General features: G+C 36.9%; 1 protein-coding gene across 6 annotated transcripts in view; it reads left to right on the top strand.

Moving 5' to 3' along the window:
- Nucleotides 1-27,125, top strand: part of CFAP91 (cilia and flagella associated protein 91) — a 146,907-nt gene that overhangs the window by 10,257 nt on the left and 109,525 nt on the right. For all 6 annotated transcript variants that reach the window (XM_060150538.1, XM_060150536.1, XM_060150534.1 and 3 more), the window contains 5 exons: nucleotides 3,126-3,202; nucleotides 3,706-3,863; nucleotides 4,842-4,925; nucleotides 6,018-6,074; nucleotides 19,566-19,747. In XM_060150538.1, the coding sequence (XP_060006521.1) occupies nucleotides 3,126-3,202; nucleotides 3,706-3,863; nucleotides 4,842-4,925; nucleotides 6,018-6,074; nucleotides 19,566-19,747 (558 nt within the window). The remainder of the gene's footprint in view (nucleotides 1-3,125; nucleotides 3,203-3,705; nucleotides 3,864-4,841; nucleotides 4,926-6,017; nucleotides 6,075-19,565; nucleotides 19,748-27,125) is intronic.

Below are 27,125 nucleotides of genomic sequence, written 5' to 3'. Positions count from 1 at the left end.
TCTAGTAGACTGGTGAGGTCTGTTTCATTATTTGTTCTTTCAGGGGATTTCTCTTGTTCTGTTGATTGGAAATAGTTCCTATGCCTTTTAATTTTACTTAACTTTCTCTGTCTATGAATTTAGGAGAAACAGCTATCTACTGTGGTCTTGAAGGGGTGTTTTTATGTGGGATTGACCCTGCAAAGATGGTATGTCTCCAGTATTTTTGGTGCAAGGGCTGGTTTTGGTATGGATGCCAGCCACATTTTTCCTCAGGGTGTGCTGGTCGTTACCCCCTTGATAGGGGGTGTGCTTGGTGTTGTCATATCTAGAGCCTGTGCTGGATGTGAGGCAGGGCTTCCTCTCTGCTCCGTGGCTGTCACCGTACTTTTGGGGGTGGGGCCTGCTCCCCAGTTGTTGGAATAGATGGCCTGAGGATTGGGTTCGATCAAGCTCCGTAGCCCTTGAGTGTGCACCCTGCGGCAAGGGAGGTAAATCCTGAAGCAAATGAGGCCCGTGTGGTCACAGAAGATCTGTACACCACCTGTGTGGGCCTCCGTGGTGCCACTCAGAAGCAGTCTAAGTTCACGTCCCTTTCTCTGTGGTGTTCATCCCAGATCTAGTGCAGGGCTGTGGTGTGGAGTGGGTGGGGCTGGGGCATTTGCTAGGCTGGGGCTGGCGGTCAGGTTGTGGTTGCAGGAGTTGAGCTGGCTGCTTTGCCGCCTGAGATCTGGGCTGCCTCTGTGGCAGTCTTTTCCCAGGACCGTTATTCCCCAGACGTAGTGCTAAGCTGTGGTGTGGAGTGGGCAGAGCCTGGGCTCTCTTGCTGGGAAATGAACTGCTGCATACCCCTGGCCGGGGCCTGTCTGCCCGAGATTCAGTACTTAGCCCCTTCACACTCTTGTGGTGCCACCAGGTACACACGCTGACAATTTCTGCCCAGCTAGACCCACTGCCCCTGTGCGTGCACTTATAATGGGCTCTGCAGGGCCCCCCAACCCCGATAACCTCCCAGGCCCTCTGGTCTGTCTCTGCATAGCTAGGCCAGGTCTCTGCCCAGATCTCATGCCAAGCTGTGATGTGGACTGAGTGGGGCTAGGGCATCCGCCCATTTGGATTGGGAAGTGCAGTGAGGTTGCAGCCACCAGTGCAAGGCTGTCTCATCCCTGATTGTTAGCAAACCAGCACACGTGCAGTCCTATCGAGTAGAGTCTAGACTTCTTCAGTCTTTCTGTCTGTCTCAGTGAATTTCCCAGCAGGCAAGGGGGCTTTACTCCTCTGTGCAGGAATCCCAGGAATTGGATGCCCAAACTGTGGCTTGATCTGCTCACTCCCCAGAGTGAAGGTCCACCCATGTGGACCTTTTCTTCCTTTCAGATCCCTCCCAGGGATGCAGGTCCTGATCTGGTACCTTTTTTTCCCATCATACCCAGTTACATGGAGATCTTTATTGCAGCTTTGGTTGTATAGCAGTTCTTCTGCCAGTTTCCAGTTAGTTTTCATTGAGAACTGTCCCACATGTAGATATATTATTGATGTGTTTATGGGGGGAGATGAGCTCCATGTCCTCCTACTCCACCATTTTGATCCCCTCAGTTGCTGACTTCTTGAAGCCTTGGTTTCCTTTTCTATAAAATGGAGGCCTAGTGCCGACCTCATTGGGTTTTTTGAGGATTAAACAGAATATTGCACATAAAGCACTTAATAACTGTCTAGGAGTAAGCAAGTAATGACCTGGTGACTGCTGTTACTTGGGCATCTCAGAGGCCTCTCCACTGCGATTTGAGCACTGTTTTAGGCTATGTTGTAGAATGTGTAGTCACAAATCATAGAGTACTGTGTCATTATCTTTTATAGATGTAAAAATGTTCCTGTAGATATCATGTCTTCACACTCCTTATGGAAATAAGAGGAGAATGGTTTATTATTTATTATTCAGACTTAGGAGAAATATGGGTTAAATTAATTTCAGTTGACCAGCACAATTGCAACCACTGACCCAGTGATATGGAGTTGAGAAGTGATGGAAACTGGGCTGATTAGGAATGAAGAGACCGCATTTTATGGCCTCAAATTATAGGCTACTGAATTTGAAGACAGAATGAATGCACCTGTTTAAACAGAAGAACGACTATAGCTTCAACATCTCTGATATACTGGAAATAGTATAGGACAAAGTGAAATTTCTACATACTCTTATTTTAAATGATTTAAAAGAAATCACTGGGTCAGTGGTTGCAGTTGTGCTGTTCGTCTGCAACTGGGTAACTGAGGAGTCATTAGGTTCTGGAAATTGACTTACATCATCTAAATTCAAAAGAGATTTATTTCTAAATCACTATACCAATTTAATAATTTCTGTGGAGAAATATATGTTACCAAGATGTCTAGACTAGTTGGTCAGGGTATTTGTTTCTCAAGAGATGTCTACTTGATAAATCAAGTCTGTATCTGAAGATTGCTTGTGAACTTAATGTCAAATTGTTTGATTTTAAGGGGTAGTATAATCAGTCATGAATATTCTTTGTCACTTTAGAGATATATCTAACAAACCCATACTTATAGCAGCAGGGCAATCTTTTTTGAACTGGGAGGAATAACTTAGTCCCATCTTAAGAGGTGAATTCTAAAAATAGCTGATCTTCTTTATCTTTGATTAGAGAATGACATTTTCTTAGCCTGTTTACCAGTTATGGGTGATACACTGTTAAGAGTTTGTATCTCTCCTGTGAACTGAATATAGGAGATAGTGCCCAAAGTTATTGTTTCTTTCCCTCGGAAATGGGTGTTGTGTGTATATACATGGTCTTTCTTCTTGCAGTATTTCCAGGACTATCCAGACCCAGCAGGTGGTTTGTTCATAGGAGAGAAGAGAGCCTATTTAGGCTATGGTGCTTGAAAACATGTTCAGCCTTCTTTTTGCATTCTGATTCTATTAACTGACTTTGGAATACACAGAAAATAAATGCATCTCATAGACCCTCACTGGTGGTAGAGTAATAAGGCTATGAGCTGCTGCAGAGCTAGGCAATATCTAAGTTTTCTAATTTGTTTTCCAATTAAGAAATTATATTTCTTTACTATTATTCTCTGCCTAGGAGTAGATATGTTCTATTCCTTACACTACCTTATTGTTTATTTCACAGATCCATTGTTTATCGTGTCAAGTGAGAAAGAACACAACCAGGCAAATATTCAGGCCACCCTGATTCGAAGCAGACTGGTAGGTCTTACTCATCCACTAAGGTAGCCTAATGGACCTGAACCATCTAGTTTGGCTAACTGCGCTGATCAGATTGACTAATCACCAAATCTCCACTGGATTTTGTATTCTGCAGAAATTACTTTGCCACGATTACCAGGGGACAAAGTATCTTAATACTTGTGGCCCAGTGTGAGGATTAACTAACTAATAGTGAATAAAGGACCCACTATAACCTAAGTTATTTCAATGAGAAAAGTAATATATGCCTGTGTTGAAAGAGTTCAAATAATACAAAAGCTTATATGGTATAAAATAAATGCTACCCTTCGCCCTCTTCACATAATCATCCATTAGCATCAGTTTCTTGAGTACCCTTCTAGAGATAGTGTATGCATATACCAATAGCAAATGTCATATACACTGTTTTGTGCCTTTAAAAAGTTTGCAGTAGTAAAATACTTCAGAAAATCTGATGATATAATTTTGTCCTTTTTCCCCCTGCCTTCCTGTCCTAACATTAGAGAAGGGTTCCCAGGTATAGAACCATGTTCAGTAGCCTGTTTCATTATCCAAGATATTCTGTATATTGGAGCAAGGCAGATCCTGTTCCATCTTTCATCAGTCGGGACTGGAAGGGACATGAGGAGAGACACAAAGAAGCCCTCCGGAAACTTGCTGTGTAAGTGTCAGGTAGCTTCAGCTGCTACTCATGTTTTTAATGAATGCATTTTTCTTCTTAAAAATTTTATTTATTCATTCTGTATTATTTTAAAATATACAGGGACTTCCCTGGTGGTCCAGTGGTTAAGACTTCGCCTTCCAATGCAGGGGGTGCAGGTTCAATCCCTGGTCAGGGAACTAAGATCCCACATGCTTCGTGGCTAAAAAACCAAAACATAAAACAGAAGCAATATTGTAACAAATTCAATAAAGACTTTAAAAATGGTCCACATCAAAAAAAAAAATCTTAAAAAAAAATGTACAGTTGTGATGTTATACCTAGACCAGTTGAGCTCAAATTCACATTCTTAAGCCCTTTGACCAAAACAAGCCTGATTCAGGAGCAATGGTTATAGGTTTATTGGTTAGTAGATGTTCTCCAAAGGTTGGAGTGCATATGTATATTAAGTGATAACTTACCACCAAAAATAGAAGAGAACGCGTTTGTTGTTTCTTTGATTCATCTTAGAAATTGCAAGTGTACTTTTCTGCTAGTATCCAAATACGCTTTTTGGACACTTGCAGCCAAGGCACCTTCAGAGACAGATCTCTTGAATTGCTTATTCTTTTAAGGAATATTTACAAATTCATACCTAGTAAATTTCTTTTAAAATGCTCCCTTACAGCCTAGACATAAAACTTCATTTTTTAAAATTTTGTAATTCTCATGTGCTATTAACTAAAAGTGAGTAGTTTCATATGTGAGATTTCATAAGTCTACTCATTTATTAGCTTTCAGTTCCACTTGTTGGCTCCTGGTTTCCTGGCTCAGGGAAAGTAACTATTCTAGTCTGAGATGTAGAACAGTAAGATGCATGTTATAGAAGACTTTGCTCTCAGTCTGAGCTACCCTGTGTATCCTCTACTTTATAGACATATAAATATGAATTGGAAATTATATGTTAGACTTGAATAATGTTTTCCTGCTTTGTTTTAGAACTGACACTTCTTTTCCGATGCCTAAAGAAGTTTATGAAGATCCTGATGTTACTGGAAAGAATCGCTATAAATATTTTGAAAGGTAGAAAATAGTTACTGTGAATATGAGCCCTAGTATTGTTAGAGACCACTGTGTAATAATGATAGCAGCTCTTATTTTTAAGTGCATGCAGTGTGCCAGGCATCACTTTATAAGTGCTTTACATATGATATCAATTTTCAGAACAGAAATATAGGATAAGATATATTATCCCCATTTTACCAGTAAGGAAGCTGAGACCAAGAGAGGAGAAGTAAATTGCTCAAGGTCACATAAATTAGCAAGTGGTAGAGTTGGGGTTCCAACTAAGTCTGCCTGGCATTAGAGGTCCTAATTGCAAGTGAGAATGTATATTTGAGAACAAAATGAAGTTATCAGATGAAGTGAGATAGAGCAAAGACACCATGACAGCCTGCAGGGGAAAGTGTTAAAAGAGGGCAGATAGGTGAAATTTGCTCTCTTTGTGTGAATGTTGCCAAAACCAACATGGTCAAAAGATTCACTTTGTTTCATTTGTGAGTAATACTCATGTGATAATCATACACTCAGATCAGATTAAAATAAGATGAGGATTTCCCTGTAGGTCCTATCTGAGTTAGCAAAATAGTCTTGATGTTATATCTACATAAGCTCATTTGAGAAAAGTAAACTTGCAGTCCACATTATGCTGATTTTTTCAGAGAAATGTTAAATTCTTAACATACTATACTCAATTCCTAGACTTTTTGGGGGAAACTTTTTAAAGTAAATCATTGGGAATTTCAGAATATCTCAGGGAACTTGAGAAGTTGCTGGGGACTAATGACCAGCTGAAGCCCAAGTATAGGGCAGTTTCTCAGAGTATGGCTTGTTTCCCATCTTCACAGAACACACTGGGATGTTCATTAAAAATGCAGATTCACTGGCTCTACCTTGTATCTACTGAATCTCCTGGGCTAGACCTGGGAATTTGAATTTTAAACAAGAATCTTCCCACTCCCCAGTGATTTTTGTGTATGCCAAAGTTTGAGAATTACTGATATATGAAGTATTCAAACTCACTGATTTCAAGGGACAAATATTAACAATGGAAGAAAGCTCAGAGAGCACACAATGCAAAAGTACCACACATTTGTGTTTTCCTTTCTCCCCCAGGCCTTTCCTTCCATTTTATCAACAGTTGCCATTCAATGTTGTTTTTGCATCAACCAGGTAAGTAACCATTATTTTAAAACTTTTTTTCCAGTTTATTTTATTTATTATTTGCTTCCATATTTGTTTCCAGAGGATAGTTGACTAAATCAATTTTTTAAACTTCGGATCACTAACCATTAGAAGGTCTTGTAGTGGGTCATAAGCAGCATTTTAAAAAACAAAATAGAATAGAAAATAACCAAGAGCATCAGACATATTGAGGGTAGGTTTTTTTTTTTTTTTTTTTTTTTTTTCCGGTACGCAGGCCTCTCGCTGTTGTGGCCTCTCCCATTGCGGAGCACAGGCTCCGGACGCGCAGGCCCAGTGGCCATGGCTCACGGGCCCAGCCGCTCCGCGGCATGTGGGATCTTCCCGGACCGGGGCACGAACCCGTGTTCCCTGCATCGGCAGGCGGACTCTCAACCACTGCGCCACCAGGGAAGCCTGAGGGTAGTTGTTTTTTGCTTATAACTTTTATACCGCGGGCCTCTCGCCGTTGTGGCCTCTCCCATTGCGGAGCACAGGCTCCGGACGCGCAGGCCCAGTGGCCATGGCTCACGGGCCCAGCCGCTCTGCGGCATGTGGGATCTTCCCGGACCGGGGCACGAACCTGTGTCCCCTGCATCGGCAGGCAGACTCTCAACCACTGCGCCACCAGGGAAGCCCTGCTTATAACTTTTGTTTTGAATAGATACATACATATGCTCATCTAATTTTTGCTATACACTTTCCCATGTCAATATAACTTAAAATTTCTATAGGAGAAAAAAATCCAAGGTATTCTTGAAATGAAATGGAAAAGAAACCTTTTTTAAGGTCTCAGATTTCTGAATAGAAAGTTAGATAGGGCTTGACTTTCAAACATGCATTTAAAGGATATGGTTACTCTTAATGATATAGCATCTTATGAATAGGATATATGTTATCAAAGGTCTGTAATCCTCAATATAAGTGCCAATTATTATTATTATTTTTTTAACATCTTTATTGGGGTATAATTGCTTTACAATGGTGTGTTAGTTTCTGCTTTATAACAAAGTGAATCAGTTATACATATACATATGTTCCCATATCTCTTCCCTCTTGCGTCTCCCTCCCTCCCACCCTCCCTATCCCACCCCTCTAGGTGGTCACAAAGCACCCAGCTGATCTCCCTGTGCTATGCGGCTGATTTTTTGATGATGGCCATTCTGACTGGTGTGAGATGATATCTCATTGTAGTTTTGATTTGCATTTCTCTAATGATGAATGATGTTGAGCATTCTTTCATGTGTTTGTTGGCAGTCTGTATAGCTTCTTTGGAGAAATGTCTATTTAGGTCTTCTGACCATTTTTGGATTGGGTTGTTTGTTTTTTTGTTATTGAGCTACATGAGCTGCTTGTAAATTTTGGAAGTTAATCCTTTGTCAGTTGCTTCATTTGCAAATATTTTCTCCCATTCTGAGGGTTGTCTTTTGGTCTTGTTTATGGTTTCCTTTGCTGTGCAAAAGCTTTGAAGTTTCATTAGGTCCCATTTGTTTATTTTTGTTTTTATTTCCATTTCTCTAGGAGGTGGGTCAAAAAGGATCTTGCTGTGATTTATGTCATAGAGTGTTCTGCCTATGTTTTCTTCTAAGAAACCATCAAACTCTTAGAGGAGAACATAGGCAGAACACTCTATGACATAAGTGCCAATTATGATCCCAGTTCCCCTCTAATTTTTTAAGACTGTATATGGATACCTTTGGCTCTTACATGGATGGAGGAAAGATCCTCTGCTGTCCTTCTAGACAGAGCAGCTTTGTGTATTGTCACTTTACCTGGGGACAACTGCAGACTTGTTTTCTATGAAATGCTTTGTATGAGCAAAGGAGAAGCTATAAGACAGGTATCTCCATATAGATACCTTTGGTAATTCTTTAAAGGCAGGGTCACTGGATCTCCTGCTTTGGAGGTCATAATCACATTAGGTCTAAAAATTGTTCAGTTGATTGTGGGGAGTTCTCAGGTCTACAGTGATGAACACTGGGCCCCTCCACTCCTTCCTAACTAATTGTGACGTAAGGGGTAAAGATTTCCTTTGAGAGTTAAAGCGTGACAGTTGACATTCTAGAAAGTTTCTTTCTCTCTCAGAAGTTTTAAAGAATGAATCAGTAACCATGTGTGAAGTCAACTCTGGAATTCTGACAGCGTTGAGTTTCTGAGTGGTGAGGATAATTCTGACTTATGTTAGCAAGTATGGACTTGTCTGGGGACAGCTGGCCTTCTCCAGCCACACCCTTTCCATGGCTAGCTGTTGGAGCCTTTACTTTGGACTCTATGTAAGCATCTTGGTGAAGAGGATAAAAAGTAATATTTTTAAAATGTTCAATAGTGGTTTCCAGTTCCACATATAAGGTGCTTGGAAGTTGCTATTAACTGAAGATTTTAAAAACAGGCAAATACAGGGAGTAATAGCTACCCAGAACAGAGATTCATGAGTAGAAACTGCCCTGAGAACCATTCCTAGGTAGGAAAACCTGAACTATAATTGACAAGTTGCTGGAGATTCAGTGTGGAAAACTCTGAGAATGAAAAACTCCAGGAGGACCCAGTCATGGGGGCTCCCACAATTTTGTGATTTACCTCCAGGAACTCAACCAGGTTCTCACAGTAAATATTGGAGAAAAATCCCCCCATGCTTCTGGCAGGAGGAGGGAAAAAGGAAGCACTTTGAAATATGCTAGAGCACTCTGTTCTTAACAAGGCCAGCTGTCAGGAGAAACTAGTGAACCAGAGCCTAACCTGCTGGGGTATTATCAGAGCCTAACTTGAGAGGGGAAGGAAATACCCAACTTCAGTCCCCTTTTGCCATCCTGCCCCACCTAAGGGGGAAGAAAAACTGAAAAACACTTATGAAGCTCATAGTCCAGATGCATAGGCTCACTGAAAGAAAGACCTAATATATGAAAATAGCATGCTTTCCCCTCCCCCCACACCTTACCACCAAATTACTAAAGACCTATTTACAGTTTTTCTTACTCAGTACATCATGTGTAGCTGTAAGAAAAAAAATTACAAGGCACACTGAAAGGCAAAACCACAATTTGAAGAGACAGCATAAGCATCAGAACCAGACATGGCAGGGATGTTGGAATTATCAGAAAAGGAATTTAAAACAACTGTGATGAACATGCTAAGGGCTCTGATGAGTGAAGTAGACTTCAAGCAAGATCAAATAGGCAAAGAGATGGAAATTCTAAGAAAGAAGTAAAAAAAATAAAATTCTAGAGATCAAAAACACTGAAACAGAAATGAAGAATTCCTTTGATAGGCTTGTTAATAGACTGGACATAGCTGAGGAAAGAATTTGTGATCTAGAGGATATCCATACAAACTTCTAAAATTGAAAAGCAGAGAGAACAAAGACTGAAAAAAACAGAATATCCAAAACCTGTGGACAAATACAAAGGTATAGCATACGTATAATGGGAGTACCAAAAGGAGAAGAAAGAAAGGAACAGAAGAAATATTTGAAACAATAATGACTGAAAATTTCTCCAAATTAATGTCAGATATCAAACTACAGAGTCAGGAAGCTCAGAACATCAAGCAGGATAAATGTCAAAAAAGCTACACCAAGGCATATTATATTCAAACTAAAGAAAATCAGAGATAAGGAATAAATTCTGACAGAAGCCAGAGTACAAAATTACCTCACCTATAGAGGAGCAAAAATAAGAATTACATCTGACTTCTCAGAAACCATGCAAGCAAGAAGAGAGAGAAGTGAAAATTTAAAGTGTTGAGAGAAAAAAAATCAACCTAGAATTCTGTATCCTGCAAAATTATCCTTCAGAAATGAAAGCAAAATAAAGACCTTCTCAGACAAACAAAAATTGAGGGAATCTTGCCATTTGTTGCAAGAAATGTTAGAAGTTCTTTAGAGAGAAGGGAAATAATATAGGTCAGAAACTTGGATCTACATAAAGAAAACAAGGGCATCAAAGACAGAATAAATGAAGGTGAAATAAAAACTTTTATTTTTTAACAGTTTATTCAAAATAATAAGACCACCAGGGCAGAAATAGAGACACAGATGTAGAAAATGGATGTGTGGACACAGGGGGGAAGGGGAGGGTAGGATGAATTGGGAGATTAGGTTTGACATAAATACACTGCCATATGTAAAACAGATAGATAGTGGGAACCTGCAGTATAGTACAGGGAGCTCAGCTCAGTGCTCTGTGATGACCTAGATGGGCGGCATGGGGGGAGGTGGGAGGGAGGTCCAAGAGGGAGAGGATATATGTATACACATAGCTGATTCACTTTGTTGTACAGCAGAAACTAACACAACATTGTAAAGCAATTATACTCCAATTTAAAAAAATGGAAGACAAATGGTGGGCAGTTTGTTTTTCCTCTTTGACTAATTATTAAAGGAGCCTATTCAGAAAAAAAATTAATAATAATAAGAGCAACAATGTATTTGATTATGTATGCTCATGAATATATCATGTATATGCTTATATATAAGTGAAATGAATGACAGCAATAATAAAAGATGAAAGGGAGGAATGAGGATTATTTTGTTATTATAAGGTACTTACACTGCTTGAGAAGTGATATAGTGTTATTTAAAAGTGGACTTGGATTAGTTGTAAATGTATATTGTAAACTCTGGGACAATCACTAAAAAAGTAAAAAATAAAGGGAAGTATAACTGATATGCTAATAAAGAAGTGAAAATGGAATCATATAAAACGTGGTTAAAACTACAAAAAGACAGAAAAAGGGTGGAAGATAAAATAGGAACAAAGAACAAGTGCAACAAATAGATATGGTAGATATTAATCCAACTATCAATAATCACTTTGGCCATCAGGGGTCTAAATGAACCAATTAAAAGACAGATATTGTTAAAGTGGATCAAAAAACAAGAACCAATTATATGTTGTCAATAAAAAACCTACTTTAAGTATAAAGACACATATAGATTAAAAGTAAATGGATAGATTAGAACAGAATAGAGAGCCCAGAAAAAAACTCATGTGTTTATGGTCAGTTAATCTATGACAAAGGAGGCAAGAATATACAATGTAGAAAAGACAGCCTCTTCAATAAGTGGTGCTGGGAATGCTGGACAGCTACATGTAAAAGAATGAAATCAGAACATTCTCCAACACCATATACGAAAATAAACTCATAGACCTAAATATAAGACCTGAAGCCATAAAACTCCTAGAAGAAAACATAGGAAGAACACTCTCTGACATAAATTGTAGCAATATTTTTTTGGAGCATTCTCCTAAAACAAAGGAAATAAAAGCAAAAATAAACAAATGGGACCTAATTAAACTTAAAAGCTTTTGCACAGCAAGGAAAACCATCAACAAAATGAAAAGATAGCCTACTGAATGGGAGAAAATATTTGCAAATGATATGACCGATAAGGGGTTAATATCCAAAATACATAAACAGCCCATACAACTCAACATCAAAAAAACCCAAGCAACCCAATTAAAAATGTGCAAAAGACCTGAATGTCTATTTCTCCAAAGAGGACATGCAGATGGTCAACGTGAACGTGAAAAGATGTTCAGCATTGCTAATCATCAGGAAAATGCACATCAAAACCACGATGAGATATTATCTCATACCTGTCAGAATGGCTATCATCAAAAAGAACACAAATAACAAACGTTAGCAAGGTGGAGAAAAGGGAACCCTCCTATGCTGTTAGTGGGAATGTAAATTGGTGCAGCCACTGTGGAAAACAGTAGGGAGGTTTCTCAGAAAACTAAAAATAGAACCACCTTATGACCCAGCAATTCCATTCCTGGATATATATCCGAAAAAAACAAAATCACTATTTTGAAAAGATACATGCACCCCAATGTTCATAGCAGCATTGCTTACAATTGCCAAAATATGGAAGCAATTCAAGCATCCATCAACAGATGAATGGAAAAAGAAAATGTGGTATGTATATATATATATATATATACACACACACACATACACACATACAATGGAATACTACTCAGCCATAAAAAAGAATGAAAATTACCACTTGCAACAACATGCATGGACTTGGAGGGTATTATCCTAAGTGAAGTTAGTCAGACAGAGAAAGAGAAATACTGTATTATATCACTTATGTGTGGAATCTAAAAAATACAACAAACTAGTCAATATAAGAAAAAAGAAACAGACTCACAGATATAGAGACCAAGCTAGTGGTTACCAGTGGGGAGAAGGAAAGGGGGAGGGGCAATATAGGAATAAGGGATTAAGAGGTATAAATCATTATGTATAAAATAAGCTACAAGTATATATTGTACAACACGGAATATAGCCAATATTTTATAATAACTATAAATGGAGTATAACCTTTAAAATTTGTGAAATACTGTATAGTACACCTGTAACATATACTATTACACATCAACTACGCTTCAATTAAAAAAAAAGAACAAAAGTAAATGGATAGAGGAAACTATAGCATGCTAACACTGAAAGAAAGCAACAGTAGCTGTAATAATTTCAGACAGAGCAGACTTCAAAGCAAGGAAAATTATCAGGGATAAAGAGAGGCATTACATAATGATACAAAGGTCAGTTCTCCAAGAAGACATAATAATCCTTAATGTATATGTGCCTGATGACAGTGTGAAACTACATGTGGCAAAAAGTAATAGAATTACAAGGAGAAGTAGATGAATCCACTATCACCTCCTGTTGGAAATGGATACATTTAGCAGACAGAAAATCAGTAAGGCCCTAGTTGAACTTAACAATACCATTAATCAGTTGTATATAATTGGTATCTATAGACTACTTATTCAACAACAGCAGAATACACATTCTTCTCAAGTTCACATGAAACATTCACCAAGATAGCCACATTCTGGGCCATAAAACACACTTTAATAAATGTAAAAGCATAGAAATAATACAATGTCTGCTCTCAGACCATAGTGGTATTAAACTGGAAATTAAGAACAGAGAGAGAACTGAAAATCCCCAAATATATGGATATTAAACAATATATTTCTAAATAACATATGGATCAAAAAAGATATATCATGGGAAATTTTAAAATATTTTAAACTAAATGAAAATGACAATATAAATTATAAAAATTTGTGCAATGCAATGGAAGCAGTGCTTAGTGGGAAATTTTTATAGCATTGAATGCATGTATTACAAAAGAAGAAAGATCTAAATCAATCATCTAAGCTTCCACCTTGAGAAACTAGAAAAAGAAGAGCAAATTATATCCAAAGCAAGCAGAAGAAAAGCAGTAATAAGAATTAGAGCATAAATCAATGGAATTTTTTTTTCAAGTGTATGGAGAGTATGCGCCATGTACTTTCTTAAAAATTTTTATTTATTTATTTTGGTTGTGCCGGGTCTTAGTTGCAGCTTGTGGGCTCCTTAGTTGCGGCTCATGTGCTCCTTTAGTTGCGGCATGTGTGCTCCTTAGTTGCTTCTTGCAGGGTCCTTAGTTATGGCATGCGAACTCTTAGTTGCGGCATGCATGTGGAATCTAGTTCCCTGACCAGGGATCGGACCTACATCCCCTGCATTGGGAGGTGGATTCTCAACCACTGTGCCACCAGGGAAGTCCCATAAATCAACAGAATTGATCAAGGAAATTGATAGAGAAAATAAGTGAAACCACAAAGTTCCTTGAAAAGATCACTAAAATGGATAAGCCTCAAGTGAGGCTAACTAAGAAAAAAAGAGAGGACACAAATTATTAATATCAGATATGAAAAAGGATCCCCTTTTCAGAAATGAAAAAGAATCACTGCAGATCCCATGGCATTAAAAAGATAATTAAGGAATATTGTGAATAATTCTATGCCTACAAATTGGATATTCTAGATGAAAAGGACTAGTTACTTGAAAGGCAATTTGCCAGAACTCACACAAGAAGAAACAGAAAATCTGAAAAGGCCTATATTATTATTAACAAATTTTTGAATCAGTAATTAATAACTTTCTAAAACATAAAGCACCAGGCCCAGATGGGTCTGCTGGTGAATTCTACCAAACATTTAAGGAAGAAGTTATACCATTCTCTGCAGTCTCTTTCAGATAATAGAAGCTAACTCATTCTTTGAGACCAGCATTACTCTAATACCAAAACCAGGCAAAGACATTAAAAGAAAGCTACAAACCAACATCTCTCATGAATGTAGGCATGAAAATCCTCAACAAAATATTAGCAAATCAAATCCAACAATGTATGAAAAGAGTTATACACCGCAACGAAGTGGGATTTATCCCAGGTATGCAAGGCTGATTCTGCATTTGAAAATCAGTTAATATGCATCACATCAACAGGCTGAAAAAGAAAAATCACATGATCATATTACTAGAGATCAGAAAAAGTATTTGACAATATCCAATACTCATTCATGATTAAAACTCTCAGTTAACTTGGATTAGAAAGGAATGTCCTCAACTTTATAAAGAATGTGTACCAAAAACTTACATCACACTTAATGGTGAGAAACTCAAAGCTTTTCCACTAAGATCAGGAAGAAGGCAAGGATGTCGCCTCTCATCACTCCCTTTCAATATCATACTGGAAGTCCTAGCTAATTCAATAAGACAAGAAGAAGAAATAAAAGGTATACAGTTTGGCTTCCCTGGTGGCGCAGTGGTTGAGAGTCTGCCTGCAGTTGCAGGGGACGCAGGTTCGTGCCCTGGTCCGGGAAGATCCCACATGCCGCGGAGCGGCTGGGACCATGAGCCATGGCTAATGAGCCTGCGCGTCTGGAGCCTGTGCTCCGCAATGGGAGTGGCCACAACAGTGAGAGGCCTGCATACCGCAAAAAAAAAAAAAAAAAAAAAAGTATACAGTTTGGAAAGGAAGAAATAAAACTGTCTTTTAGCAGGAGACATATTCATCTATGTAGAAAATCTAAAAGAAATTACTGAAAAAAAAAGAAAACCTCTCCTGGAACTAATAAGTGATTATAGCAAGGTTGTAGGATATAAGGTTAGTATACAAAAGTCAGCTGCTTTCCTATATACCTATATAGAACAAGGGGAATTTGAAATATAAAACACAGTGCCATTTACATTAGCATCAACAAATGAAATACTTAAATATAAATTTAATAAAATATACACAAGATCTATTTGAGGAATACTGCAAAACTTTGATGAAAGAAATCAAAGAACAACTAAATAAATGAAGAAATATTCCATGTTCATGGATAGGAAGACTCAATAGTGTCAATATGTCAGTTCTTCCCAATTTGATTTACAGAGTCCATGTAATCTCAATCAAAATCCCTGCAAGTTATTTTGTGGATATTGACAAAGTGATTCTAAAGCTTATATGAAGAGGCAAAAAACTCAGAATAAGCAGCACAATATTGAAGGAGAAGAACAAAGTTGGAGGACTGACACAGCCTGACTTCAAGACCTACTGTAAAACTTTTATAATCATGAAAGTGTGGTATTATGGAAAGAATAGACAAATAGATGAATGAAATAGAATAGAGAGCCCAGAAATAGACCCACATAAATATAATCAGCTAATCTTTGACAAAAAGAACAGACAATGCAATGGAGTCTTTTTAAACAAATGATGCTGGAACAACTGGACATCTACATGCAAAAAAATGAATTTAGGCATAAGCCTCACACCCTTCACAAAATTAACTCAAAATGATCACAGACTTAAATGTAGAATACAAAAACATAAAACTCTTAAAAGATTACATAGGAAAAAAACCTAGATGACCTTGGGTATGGTGATGACTTTTTAGATACAACACCAAAGTCATGATCCATTAAAGAAATAATGGAAAATCTGGACTTCATTGAAATTTAAAACTTCTGCTCTACAAAAGACAATGTCAGTAGAATGAGAAGACAAGTCACAGACTAGGAGAAAATATTTGCAAAAGACATATCTGATAAAGGACTGTTATCCAAAATAATCAAAGAAGTCTGAAACTCAACAGTAAGAAAACAAAAAACCTGATTTTAAAAAAGGTCAAAGACCTTAACAAATACCTCACCAAAGAAGATATACAGATGACAAATAAGGATATGAAAAGATGCTCCACGTGATGTCATCAGGGAAATGCAAATTAAAATGAAATTCCGCTATACACCTGTTAGAATGGACAAAATCTGGAACACTAACACCACCAAATGTGGAGCAGCAGGACCTTTCATTTTTGGTGGGAATTCAGAATGCTATAGCCACTTCCGAAGACAGTCTGGCAGTTTCTTACAAGACTAAACATACTCTTACCATATGATTTGGCAATCCTGCTCCTTGGTATTTACCCAAAGAGGTTGAAAACTTATCTCTACAGAAGAACCTGCTCACAGATGTTTATAGCAGTTTTATTCATAATTGCCAAAACTTGGAAGTAACCAAGATGTCCTTCAGTAGGTGAATGGATAAATAAACTATGGTACATTGAGACAATATAATATTATTCAGCACTAAAAAGAAATGAGCTTATCAAGTCATGAAAAGACATGGAAGAATCTTAAATGCATATAGTTAAGAGAAGGAAGCCAATCTGAAAAGGTTACATACTGTATGATTCCAGCTATATGACATTCTGGAAAAGGCAAAACTATGGAGATTATAAAAAGATCATTGGTTGCCAGGGGGTTGGGGGGAATGGGGAAAGGATGAATAGGAGCACAGAGGATTGTAAGGGTAGGGGAAATACTCTGTATGTTACTATAATGATGGATACACGTTATTATACATGTATACATAGACATATAAGGATTTGTCCATACCCATATAATGTACAACACCAAGAGTGAACCTCAATGTAAACTGTGGACTTTGGGAGACTGTGGCGTGTCAATGGAGGTTCATCAATTGTAACAAAGCTACCACTCTGGTGAGTCATGTTGATAATGTGTTGGGCTGTGCATGTGTGGGGCAGGGGGTATATGGGAAGTTTCTGTACCTCCTTCTCAATTTTGCTATGAACCTAAGATTGCTCTAAAAAATTGCCTTTAAAAAATGCAGACATTCAATAGAGTTCATAATAACAAAACAAGATTTACTAGCTTTGTGAAGCTCCTCTTTGTGTGCAGTTCAGTTGGGGCTGGAAGGGAAAATCTAGAAGACTGTAGGTTTGGCAGACAGTACATGTTCCTGGTAGTGGCCTGTAGTAGAGGAGGAGGGGCCTGGATGGAGGGAATAGAGCAGCAGTGGCTGCTGTAAAGATACCAAAGCCAGACTAAGTAAGGCTGAGGATGGGATCCAGGACAAGGCAGGGCTCAAGCCAAGTAGGAAGCAGATATGGAGTCTTTCTGGCATTGGGTCCCGATCGAGGTTGGGCAGAGGTGGGAAAGAGATGTTTACTCTTTCTTATTCACATTTTGCTCTCCTCTAAAACCAACTGAAATGGAGAGAAAAAGAATAGGTTGGAGAAAAATAACAAGTTGGTTGGGAAAGAAACTGTACTATTAAGTTGCATAGGACTTTTGTCAAAGTAGCATTCCTCCTTTGCATCCTATCCTCAGACCCACCTAGAAGGGTCCCAAGTCAGCAGAAAGCTTAGTCAGAGGGATTCCTCAGGCTTTACCATAATCCTAGAACATTTGATCAGATGGGTCAAATGTGAAATTATTTAATTTAGAAAACAATAATTTATTCTCTTGATTCAAGCTTACGGTGTTATAATATTCACATGATCTGTGATGATAAAGCTAATTTGAAGTTATTTCCTCAAGTAGAATTTTTATAGTAGCATACTTTCTGCTGAAAACTTAAGAAACTATAAGTACGTACTTATATTGTCTACATGTGTTAGAAATTAATAGCAAATGCTGAAAAATGATTTCAATGCCTGTTAGAATTCAGCATTAAAAACAATTTAAAGTACTGTTCCATCACAGGTCGAAATGCCAAATAGACACTTCTTTCTAATTGGCTTGAAATGCATTTTTCTTTGAGTTAAGCTTTACATGCTGTGCTCATGTATAAGCACCTCCCCTTGCCTTTGACTTTTTCATAATGGAAATCTCTCTCTTTTTTTTCCATTATTTATTGTTTGTGTAATTTAACCAATTCTTCAAAATGATATATTTTAAATGGAAATGGTTATATATTTTTTTCTTATTTTATAAGTAGTCTATATACAGGTTAAAAAAAAAGTTAGAAAATTCGGAAGACTATAAACATGAAAAAAATTCTCTCTATAACCCTACTATCCAGAAATAATTGCTTTTATTATTGTGTATCCATCTAGGCATTTTTATGTGCCTAATAACACAGTCTTTAAAAACATAAAAATGTATTCCTAATGTACATACTGCTTTATAGTGTTCTTTTTTCTACTTTACTTTGGATCATAGACATTTTTGTTCATTCATAAATGTAGATTACATTGTAACTTTTAATAGCTGGATAAATTCCATTATGGATGTGCCATTGTTTAAAAAACAATTTTTCTACTGATGGTGATTAAGTTTGTAATTTTTTTTTTTAAAGTGTCACATGAGTAGATTGGGAAGGGTTTCCATGGAGTGTTGTTTAGTCAAAAAAGCAAGACGCAAAAACGTATTTATAGTATGATTTCATGTTAGTCAAATGATAAAATAACACTATATTTGTGTATACTTGTGTCAGTGTAGAAAATAAGTGTGCCAAAAAATATGGAAGATATAATTCAAGGATACAACTGAGATACATACCCTAGATATTGGGTATATAGAGAAGGTACTGCTACAAGTGGATAAGGAAGAAAAAGGGATTGAGGGATGCAAACTCAAAAGCACAAGAAAACACTGCACTAAAACATTAAACCATATGTGCTGTCATACTTATTGTTTAAGAAATTATGTGTAAGGGTGAGCATATGTTTAAGTGAATTAAAAAAGTTTTTTTGTATTTAAAAATAGACAGAATGAAAAAAACAAGGGTGAAAATAATGGGTCCAAGGTTGATGCCTAATGACTCCAGGTATAACCATGTTTTAAAAATAAAATTGGCCATTAAAAAAAGGTTTTTACTCTTATGAGACTTTATAAACACGTCTGCATATATCTTTGCACACTCATTGAATTATTTCCTACAATAAATTCCTAGGAGTACAATTGCTGGGGCAAAAGGGTATTTTAAGGGTTTGATATATATTGATAAGTTACCTGTTAGTTAGGTTGCACCTATTTGTATTTCCATCAACAGTTTATGAGAATGTCTGTTTCTTCACAACTTCATCGATGCTAGGTACTTTCACACTTTTAAATCATTGCTTATGTTATATAATAAAATAGCATCTTGCTGTTTTAATTTACTTTTCTGAGATTACTAGTTATGTTCATTATCTTTTCATATGATTGTTAGAAGTTTTACTTTTTGTTTTCTGGACTGTCCTTTACCCATTTCTCTGTGGCTATTTAACTGTCTTATTGATTCACAAGGGCATTTTATATAGAAAGACTGTTTAACTCTTTATCACATATGTTTCAAAACCTATTGATAGGTATAAAGTGATTGTATCAGGTTTTAATTTCTAAAATGATTTCCTCTTTTAGGGCAGAGCCATATACTTTTCCTCCTCCTTCCACTAAGTGCCTCCCCATTCCTTCAAAGTATACTGTGGGCACTCAGACTGATTATCGTGATGCCGAAGTTCAAACAGACCCGTATTCTCCAGAATACATAGTATGTCAGAATTCCATCCCTGAACTGCTGACCCTGGCTACTCTCACTTGGGGTGAGTTGGTAATTCTTTTGAATATTTGCAGATGACAGTCCTGATAACCACACGTGCTATTGAGTTCTTGGAAATGACACACATAGAGGCAACTGTGGTTTAAAGTATTGCTATTTAAAGCGTCTTGCTCAGTAGAGCTACTTCATAGACTCATACATTTTCTGATAAATTTGTTCAAAGGTATTTACGCCCTTTTCACTGTAAGGAGGCTTATTGTTCTTTTCCCCTGAAGCTGAAGTTATATTTCGGCTTAATTTTGTGGTTACTTTACTGACGACTCCCCTCCCTCTTCTCACTGTTTCTCCCAGTGAATCAGTTCTTTTTCACTGAGGCATTCATACTCCTTCTTTACACATAAACCTTTCTTGAGTGTATAATACTGAATGCCTATTCCAACATATGTAATAATATTGTCTTTCTTTGCTAAAATATCTTGCAATTTATCAAGACTCTCTTATATACTTTATTTGATGATTTGGATGATTTCTTTTGATATTATCTCTGAAATGCTAATATCTTCCAGGCTAAGAAATTCACTCTCAGAGTATAGAAATTCACTCCAGTCGAGGCCCTTATTATGTGAAACTATAAAAATTAATAAGAGAAGGAACCTTTAGAAACTATTAGGCATTAGCTTATTGAACTCACTTGATTGTAGCTGGGAAACTGAGAACAAGAGAGGCTGACTCCTCTAAGGTCATGGAGATAGTTGGTACACTGTAATGATTTTTATTAAAATGAGATTACTTTTGTTTCCCCAATGTAATTGATTGCTGTGATCAATTCTGCATCACAGGCAAAGAAGATGTTCATATCTGAGTTCTAGTTTTGATTCTTGTTTCCTGGCCCACTTTATGAATCCAGATTAAGCATTCTTGACACCCACACTTTAAACCAGAGGCTCTAATTTCAGGCCTAGATGACAGGTTAAAAGTATGCTGAAATCTTTCCCTCTGCCCTGAGCACATAAAAGACATATTATAAAGATTAGTAACCACACTTAAAAGCAAGGAAGAAAATTTCCATAGTCTAGAAGTGGAGACTTCTTCCTAAAAGAAAGAAATAGCTGGGAACCTGTGATGGTAAGCAGGGACTCTGAATGGTGGGGAGCAGATCTGAGTTACCTGCTTAAACTAAAGGAGACAGAAACTTTTCTTCTGCCCACAGATAGGATTGAAGCCCAGTGCCTTCCAGTCTAAGCCAAGTGCTCCTATCTGGGGCCTTGGGCTTTACCTCTTGGTGTGACAAGGGCTTAGCGTTGAGCTGCAGGAGGACCAGAACCAGGACATCTAAAACAAGAAATCTGGGCAGGGGCTCAGAATGCTTCACTTGGTAAAAGGCCTAATCTGGAGCCCTGCCACTGGCAGCTGTGGGGTTGAAGTATCAATAAAACCCTCTGTGAGTTAGGCCTACCTCCTCATTGGTGAGGCCCTGGGCAGAGGTTCAAATAGAGACCCATATACTATTGATATATGCATAGATGTTTAAAAATTATAAATCAAGCCACTGTCTGTTAGATAAAATATGTTCTATATTTTTCACAAATAAATCTTTCTAAAAAGTTGAAAGGACAAATGTACATTTAAAATTCTTAGGCTCTTTGGGATTACATGCTGGAATGTGGCAGCAATGGGAGAGGCTGCCTAGTGGCCTGCCCCTTTCTCTGGCTCTGTTCAACATCCCAAGGGGCCTGTCATGCATGTATATGATTGCCCCACCTTGCTTCTCCATTTTCTGTTTACACATCCTTGCAAACAGCTGCCACTTGGCTATGCCTTGGGCTTAAGGGTGAACAAACAGCAGCATATAGTCTGCCCTCAGGAGTCTGAATCCTGGGAAGAGGCCCATGTAGGTTTTGGAAGTGGGCTTGGGGCAATTTATGCATGGAATTCGAAGCCCTCTAAGAGCAGGAGTACTCCAGGTGGGCATTTTGTAGTATTATCTTTAAAGTGCTGTGGGAAAATAATTTCAAATCTAGAATTCTTATACCAGCCAACCTGTTATTCAGTGAAGGTGAAATAAGGACACTTTCACAGGATAGGACATTTCATAGGCCTATCTCATAGGATATTGTAAAGATTAATTTAAATTCATTTATGTAATGTGCTTAGACCAGTGCTTAGTATGTAAATAAGCTTTCTATACATGTTAGCTATTAATCTGAAAAGGAAGAACAAAAGGACATACTGCAACAAGAGGAAAAATAAGCCCAAAAGGAAGAAGCAGTGTTTAAGAATATGATGAGCAAAAAAAGAGAAAAATATGTAATTAAAAATTTAAAGTGTTGAGTTTTTAAAAATGATACTTAAAAAAAAAAAAAAGAATGAAGCAAGTACTAAAACTCTAGATCAGGATTAGCAAACTATGGTCCATAGGCCAGTTTGGCCTATTGCCTTTTTTTATATGGCCTGCAAGTTAAGGATTTTTACATTTAAAAATGGATGAAAAAAACCTATTATGCGACATGTGAAAATTATTTGTACTATTTTGTGACTTGTGAAAATAATATGAAATTAAAATTCCAGTGACCCTAAAAAGGTTTTATTGGAATACAGCCAAACTTATTTGTTACGTAGTGTCCTTGCCTGCTTTTGCTCTGCCATGCAGAATTGAGTAACTGAAAGAGACTGTGCGGCCCACAAATCCTCATATATTTACTCACTGGCCTTTCACAGAGAAAGTTTGATGACCTCTGCTCTAGATCAGTCCTTTTCAGACTTTTGCATGAATAAGAATCATCTGGTGAGCTTGTTAAAACACTGATTCCTGGCCCCATCCCAGAGATTCTGACTTACTAGGTCTGAGAAAGGGTGGAGAATTTGCATTTCTACCAAGCTCTCAGATGCTGCTGCTACTGCTGGTTTAAGAACCACACTGAGTACTGGAGTTAAGAAGAAATAAGAATAAAGCATGCAAAAATTCTATTTTCTTTTGGAGAGAGAGCAATATTAATTAGCTTTAGACTTTATTAGAAAACTATGAGTGGAAATTTCTAGGTTAAAAAATTTATGTGTAACCTCTGGAAAAAGGAGAAGAAATATATCATTTCACAATTGGTAAAGGGGAAAAGGAGGAAATAACAGTAGAAATGGGGGAAAACGCAAAGAAAAAACACGATAAATAGAAAATGCATAGTAAAGTGTAGGGAAAATGTTCAAATATTTTAATAATCAAAATATATAATAAAAGTGACTTAAACTTGCCTATTAAAAAATTCTGGGATTTGAATTCATTAAAACCCAGCAAAAACAGCTTGCTATTTATAAAATAGCGTTATAACTTTGAAAATAAAGGAGTGGAAAATATACTGAAAGCTGACCCAAAGAAAGCTGGTGTAACAATGTTAATATTAGACCAAAGTTAATCAGAAAACAGTAAAAGGGATAATGAAGAACATGAAATAGTTATAAAAGGAAAAACCCACCAGAAGTTATATCTGTTATGAATTTGAATTTACTCTGCATAGACTCAAAATATAAAGCAAAACTGATTGAATCACAAGGAGAAATGGACAAATTCCTATTCACAGTGGAAGATTTTTTAATGCTCCTCTTTCAGATTAAGCTATCAAAAGTTAGGATTTAGGTGATTTGAACAAGATGATTAATGTATTTCACATAAAAGACTTTGCATGTGGTAAGCCATGGCTACACCTGCTATAGATCTGATTATGCATTAAGAAAATGTGGAAATAACTTGGCTGTAGCATTTCAAGGAAATAATTATGGTTCTGGGCTCCTTTGAACTGGCAGATTTCTCACTCCACATTTATAGTCATTTGATTTATGAGAAAGATGCCACTATATTCAGTGGGAAAAAGGAGGTCTTTTCAATAAATGTTGATGAAACAATTAGATATCCATGTGCAAAAGTGAACTTTGATTCTGATTTCTACCTCCAGGCAGTACTGGGAAAAACAAACAAACAAAAAAACCAACATGTGTGCGTGTGTGTGTGTGTGTGTGTGTGTGTGTGTGTGTGTAAATTGATAACCTGATTCTAAAATTAATACGGAAATGTGAAAGGGTCAAAAGTAGCCAAGGCAAATGTGAAGAAACAGAACAGTATACACTACGAGATACAAAGACTTACTTTAAAGCTGCAGTAATTACACAGTGTGGTATATTCTCAAAGGTACACAAGTAGATCATTGTTACAGAATAGGGAGTCCAGAAATTAACCCACAAGTAGATATCATCTGACTTAAGACAAAGATGATACTACAGTACACTAGAAAAAAAATGATCTTTTCAATAAATAGTGCTGAATCAATTAGATAGTCATCTTGAAAACAGTGACTCGATTCCTAGTTCACACCATAAACTGAACCAATCCCAGATGTCTAAATGTGAAAGGTGAAACAAAAATTTAGAAGGAAACATAAGAGAATATTTTCATGATCTTGGGTAGGCACACATTTTATTAAATAGAACAAAATTGCTAACCATAAAGGGAAAATTAAGAAATTAGATCACATTAAAATTAAGAACCTCTGTTCACCAAAATACATTAAGATAGTGAAAAGGCAAGCCACATATTGGGAGAAGATATTTGCAATACCTACATATGACAGAAGACTCATATCTAGAACACATAAAGAAATCTTACAAATCAACAAGAAAAAGACGACCCAATAGAAAAGTTAGCAAATGATGTGAGCCGTCACTTGATAAAACGGGTTTTCAAATGGCCAATCAACATATGAAACAGTGTTCAACCTAATTAGTCATCAGGGAAATGCAAATTAAAATCTCAGTTTGATACTACAGATATACCAGAATAGCTAATGTTAAAAAGATTGATATTACTAAGTGATGATAAGGATTTGAACCAAAGAGAATTTCATATACTGCATGTATATATTGCAACCATTCTTTGGAAACTGATAGTATCTTCTAAAGCTGACACAATACCTACAACCCAGGAACGTCATCCCTCACTATATACCCAAGAAAAGTGAGTACTTAGCTCTACTGTGAGAAATGCATATATGACTTTCACCAAGAGACAAGTGCAAGAATGTTCATAGCAGCACTATTCATAGTAACACTGAACTGAAAACAACCCAGATGTCCATCAACCATGGAATGGATGAATAGCCTGTAGTATGTTCACACAGTGAAATACTATATAGTAACGAGAATGAAAGTACAGCTACACATAACCACATGGGTGAATCTCACATAGATATTGCTGAGCAAAAGAAGTAAGACACTAAAGAATACCTACATTTTGATTTCATTTATATAAAGCTCAAAACCTATCAGAACTAAATTCATATGTTAGGAATCAGGCTGGTGGCTATCCTTGAGGCAAATAGAGACTGGGAGGGAGTATGATGGGCAATCTAGGGTTCTGGTAAATTCTGTTCCTTGATCTGAGTGCTGGTTATTTGGGATGTTCCTTTGTGTACCTTTCTGTGTATAAATTATATACATTAGTAGAATGTTTGCATAAAAATAAGTGAAAAATAATGACACAGTAAAAGGTTGACACTGAAAGCACTAAGAAAAAAATCGAGTGCTATGTGCCAAGAACTGTTCAAAGTGCTTTATGTTTTTAACTTATTTAATCTTCACAAGTTAAGTAAATAATAAATTTTAAATCAGAAACCAATAAGAAACCTTAAAAAGGCAAAAGAATTGGTCATTACGATCATAAATTTTTTGGATAAAGATTAATAATGTACTGAAACTTCTTGTGGGAAACATCAAGACCAAAGACAGAAGTTGCAAATAAAGAGTATTAGAATTGGAAGAGGGACATACTATAGACTAAACGATTTAGGGACTATAAGAGAACACTATGCATCACTATTGCCCTACATTTAAAAACTAAGATTATATTAGTTTCAGGTATACAGCATAGTGATTTTTTAATAGATTATACTCCATTTAAAGTTATTACAAAATAATGGCTGTATGTTCATGTGCTGTATAATATATCATCATTGCTTATCTATTTTATACATAGTAGTTTGTATCTCTTAATCCCGTACCCCTGTCTCACCCTCCCACCCCTTCCCTCTCCTCATTGGTATCCACTAGTTTGTTTTCTATATCTGTGAGGTTGTTTCTGTTTTGTTATATACGCTCCTTTGTTTTATTTTTTAGATTCCACATGTAAGTGATAACATACACTATGTCTTTCTCTGTCTGGCTTATTTCACTGAGGATAATATGCTCTAGGTCCATCTACGTTGTTGCAAATGGCAGAAATTTATTCCTTTTTTATGGCTGAGTAAATTCCATTGTATATATACACCACATCTTCTTAATCCATTCACCTGTTGATGGATTCTTGGGTTGCTCCCATTTCTTGGCTACTGTAAGTAATGCTGCTATGAACATTGGGGTGCATGTATCTTTTCAAGTTAGTGTTTTGGGGTCGTTTTTTTTTTGTGGGGGGGATATATACCCAGGAGTGGAATTGCTGCATCATATGGTAGTTCTATTTTTAGTTTTTTGAGGGGCCTCCTGTTTTCCATAGTGGCTGCATCAATTTTAATTTCTACCAGCAGTGTACAAGGGTTCCCATTTCTCTACATCCTTCCCAATGTTTGTTATTTGTAGACTTTTCGGTGGTAGCCATTCTGACAGGTGTGAGGTGACATCTGATTGTGGTTTACATTTCTCTGATGATTAGTGATGTTGAGCATCTTTTCATGTGCCTGTTGGCCATCTGTATGTCTTATTTGGAAAAATGTTTCTTCAGCTCTTTTGTCCATTTTTTAATTGGGTTGTTTGGTTTTTTAGATATTGAGTTGTATGAGCTGTTTATATATTTTGATATTAACCACTTGTCAGTTACATCACTTGCAAATATTTTCTCCCTTTCAGTAGGTTGTCTTTTCATTTTGTCAATGATTTGCTGTGCAAAAGCTTTTGAGTTTAATTAGGTCTCATTTGTTTATTTTTGCTTTTGTTTCCTTTGCCTTAGGAGACAGATCCAGAAGAATATGGCTATGATTTATGTCAGAGTGTTCTGCCTATGTTTTCTTCTAGGCATTTTATGGTTTCAGGTCTTATACTTAGGTCTTTAGTCCATTTTGAGTTTATTTTGTATATGTTGTGAGTGAATGTTCTAATTTCATTCTTTTACATGTATCTGTCCCGTTTTCCCAGTACCATTTATTGAAGAGACTGTATTTTCTCCATTGTATATTCTTGCCTCCTTTGTCATAGATTAATTGATCATAGGAGTATGAGTTTCTGAGTTCTCTATTCTGTTCCATTGATCTCTATATCTGTTTTTGTGCCAGTACCATGCTGTTTTCATTACTGTAGCTTTGTAGTATAGTCTGAAGTCAGGGAGCATGATACATCCAGCTTTGTTCTTTTTTCTCAAATTACTTTAGCAATTTGGAGTCTTTTGTGGT

This window comes from Lagenorhynchus albirostris, chromosome 5, assembly GCF_949774975.1.
Source record: "Lagenorhynchus albirostris chromosome 5, mLagAlb1.1, whole genome shotgun sequence".
In the NCBI taxonomy this organism is placed as follows: domain Eukaryota; kingdom Metazoa; phylum Chordata; class Mammalia; order Artiodactyla; family Delphinidae; genus Lagenorhynchus; species Lagenorhynchus albirostris.
This window is presented reverse-complemented; position numbering and strand designations above follow the sequence as displayed.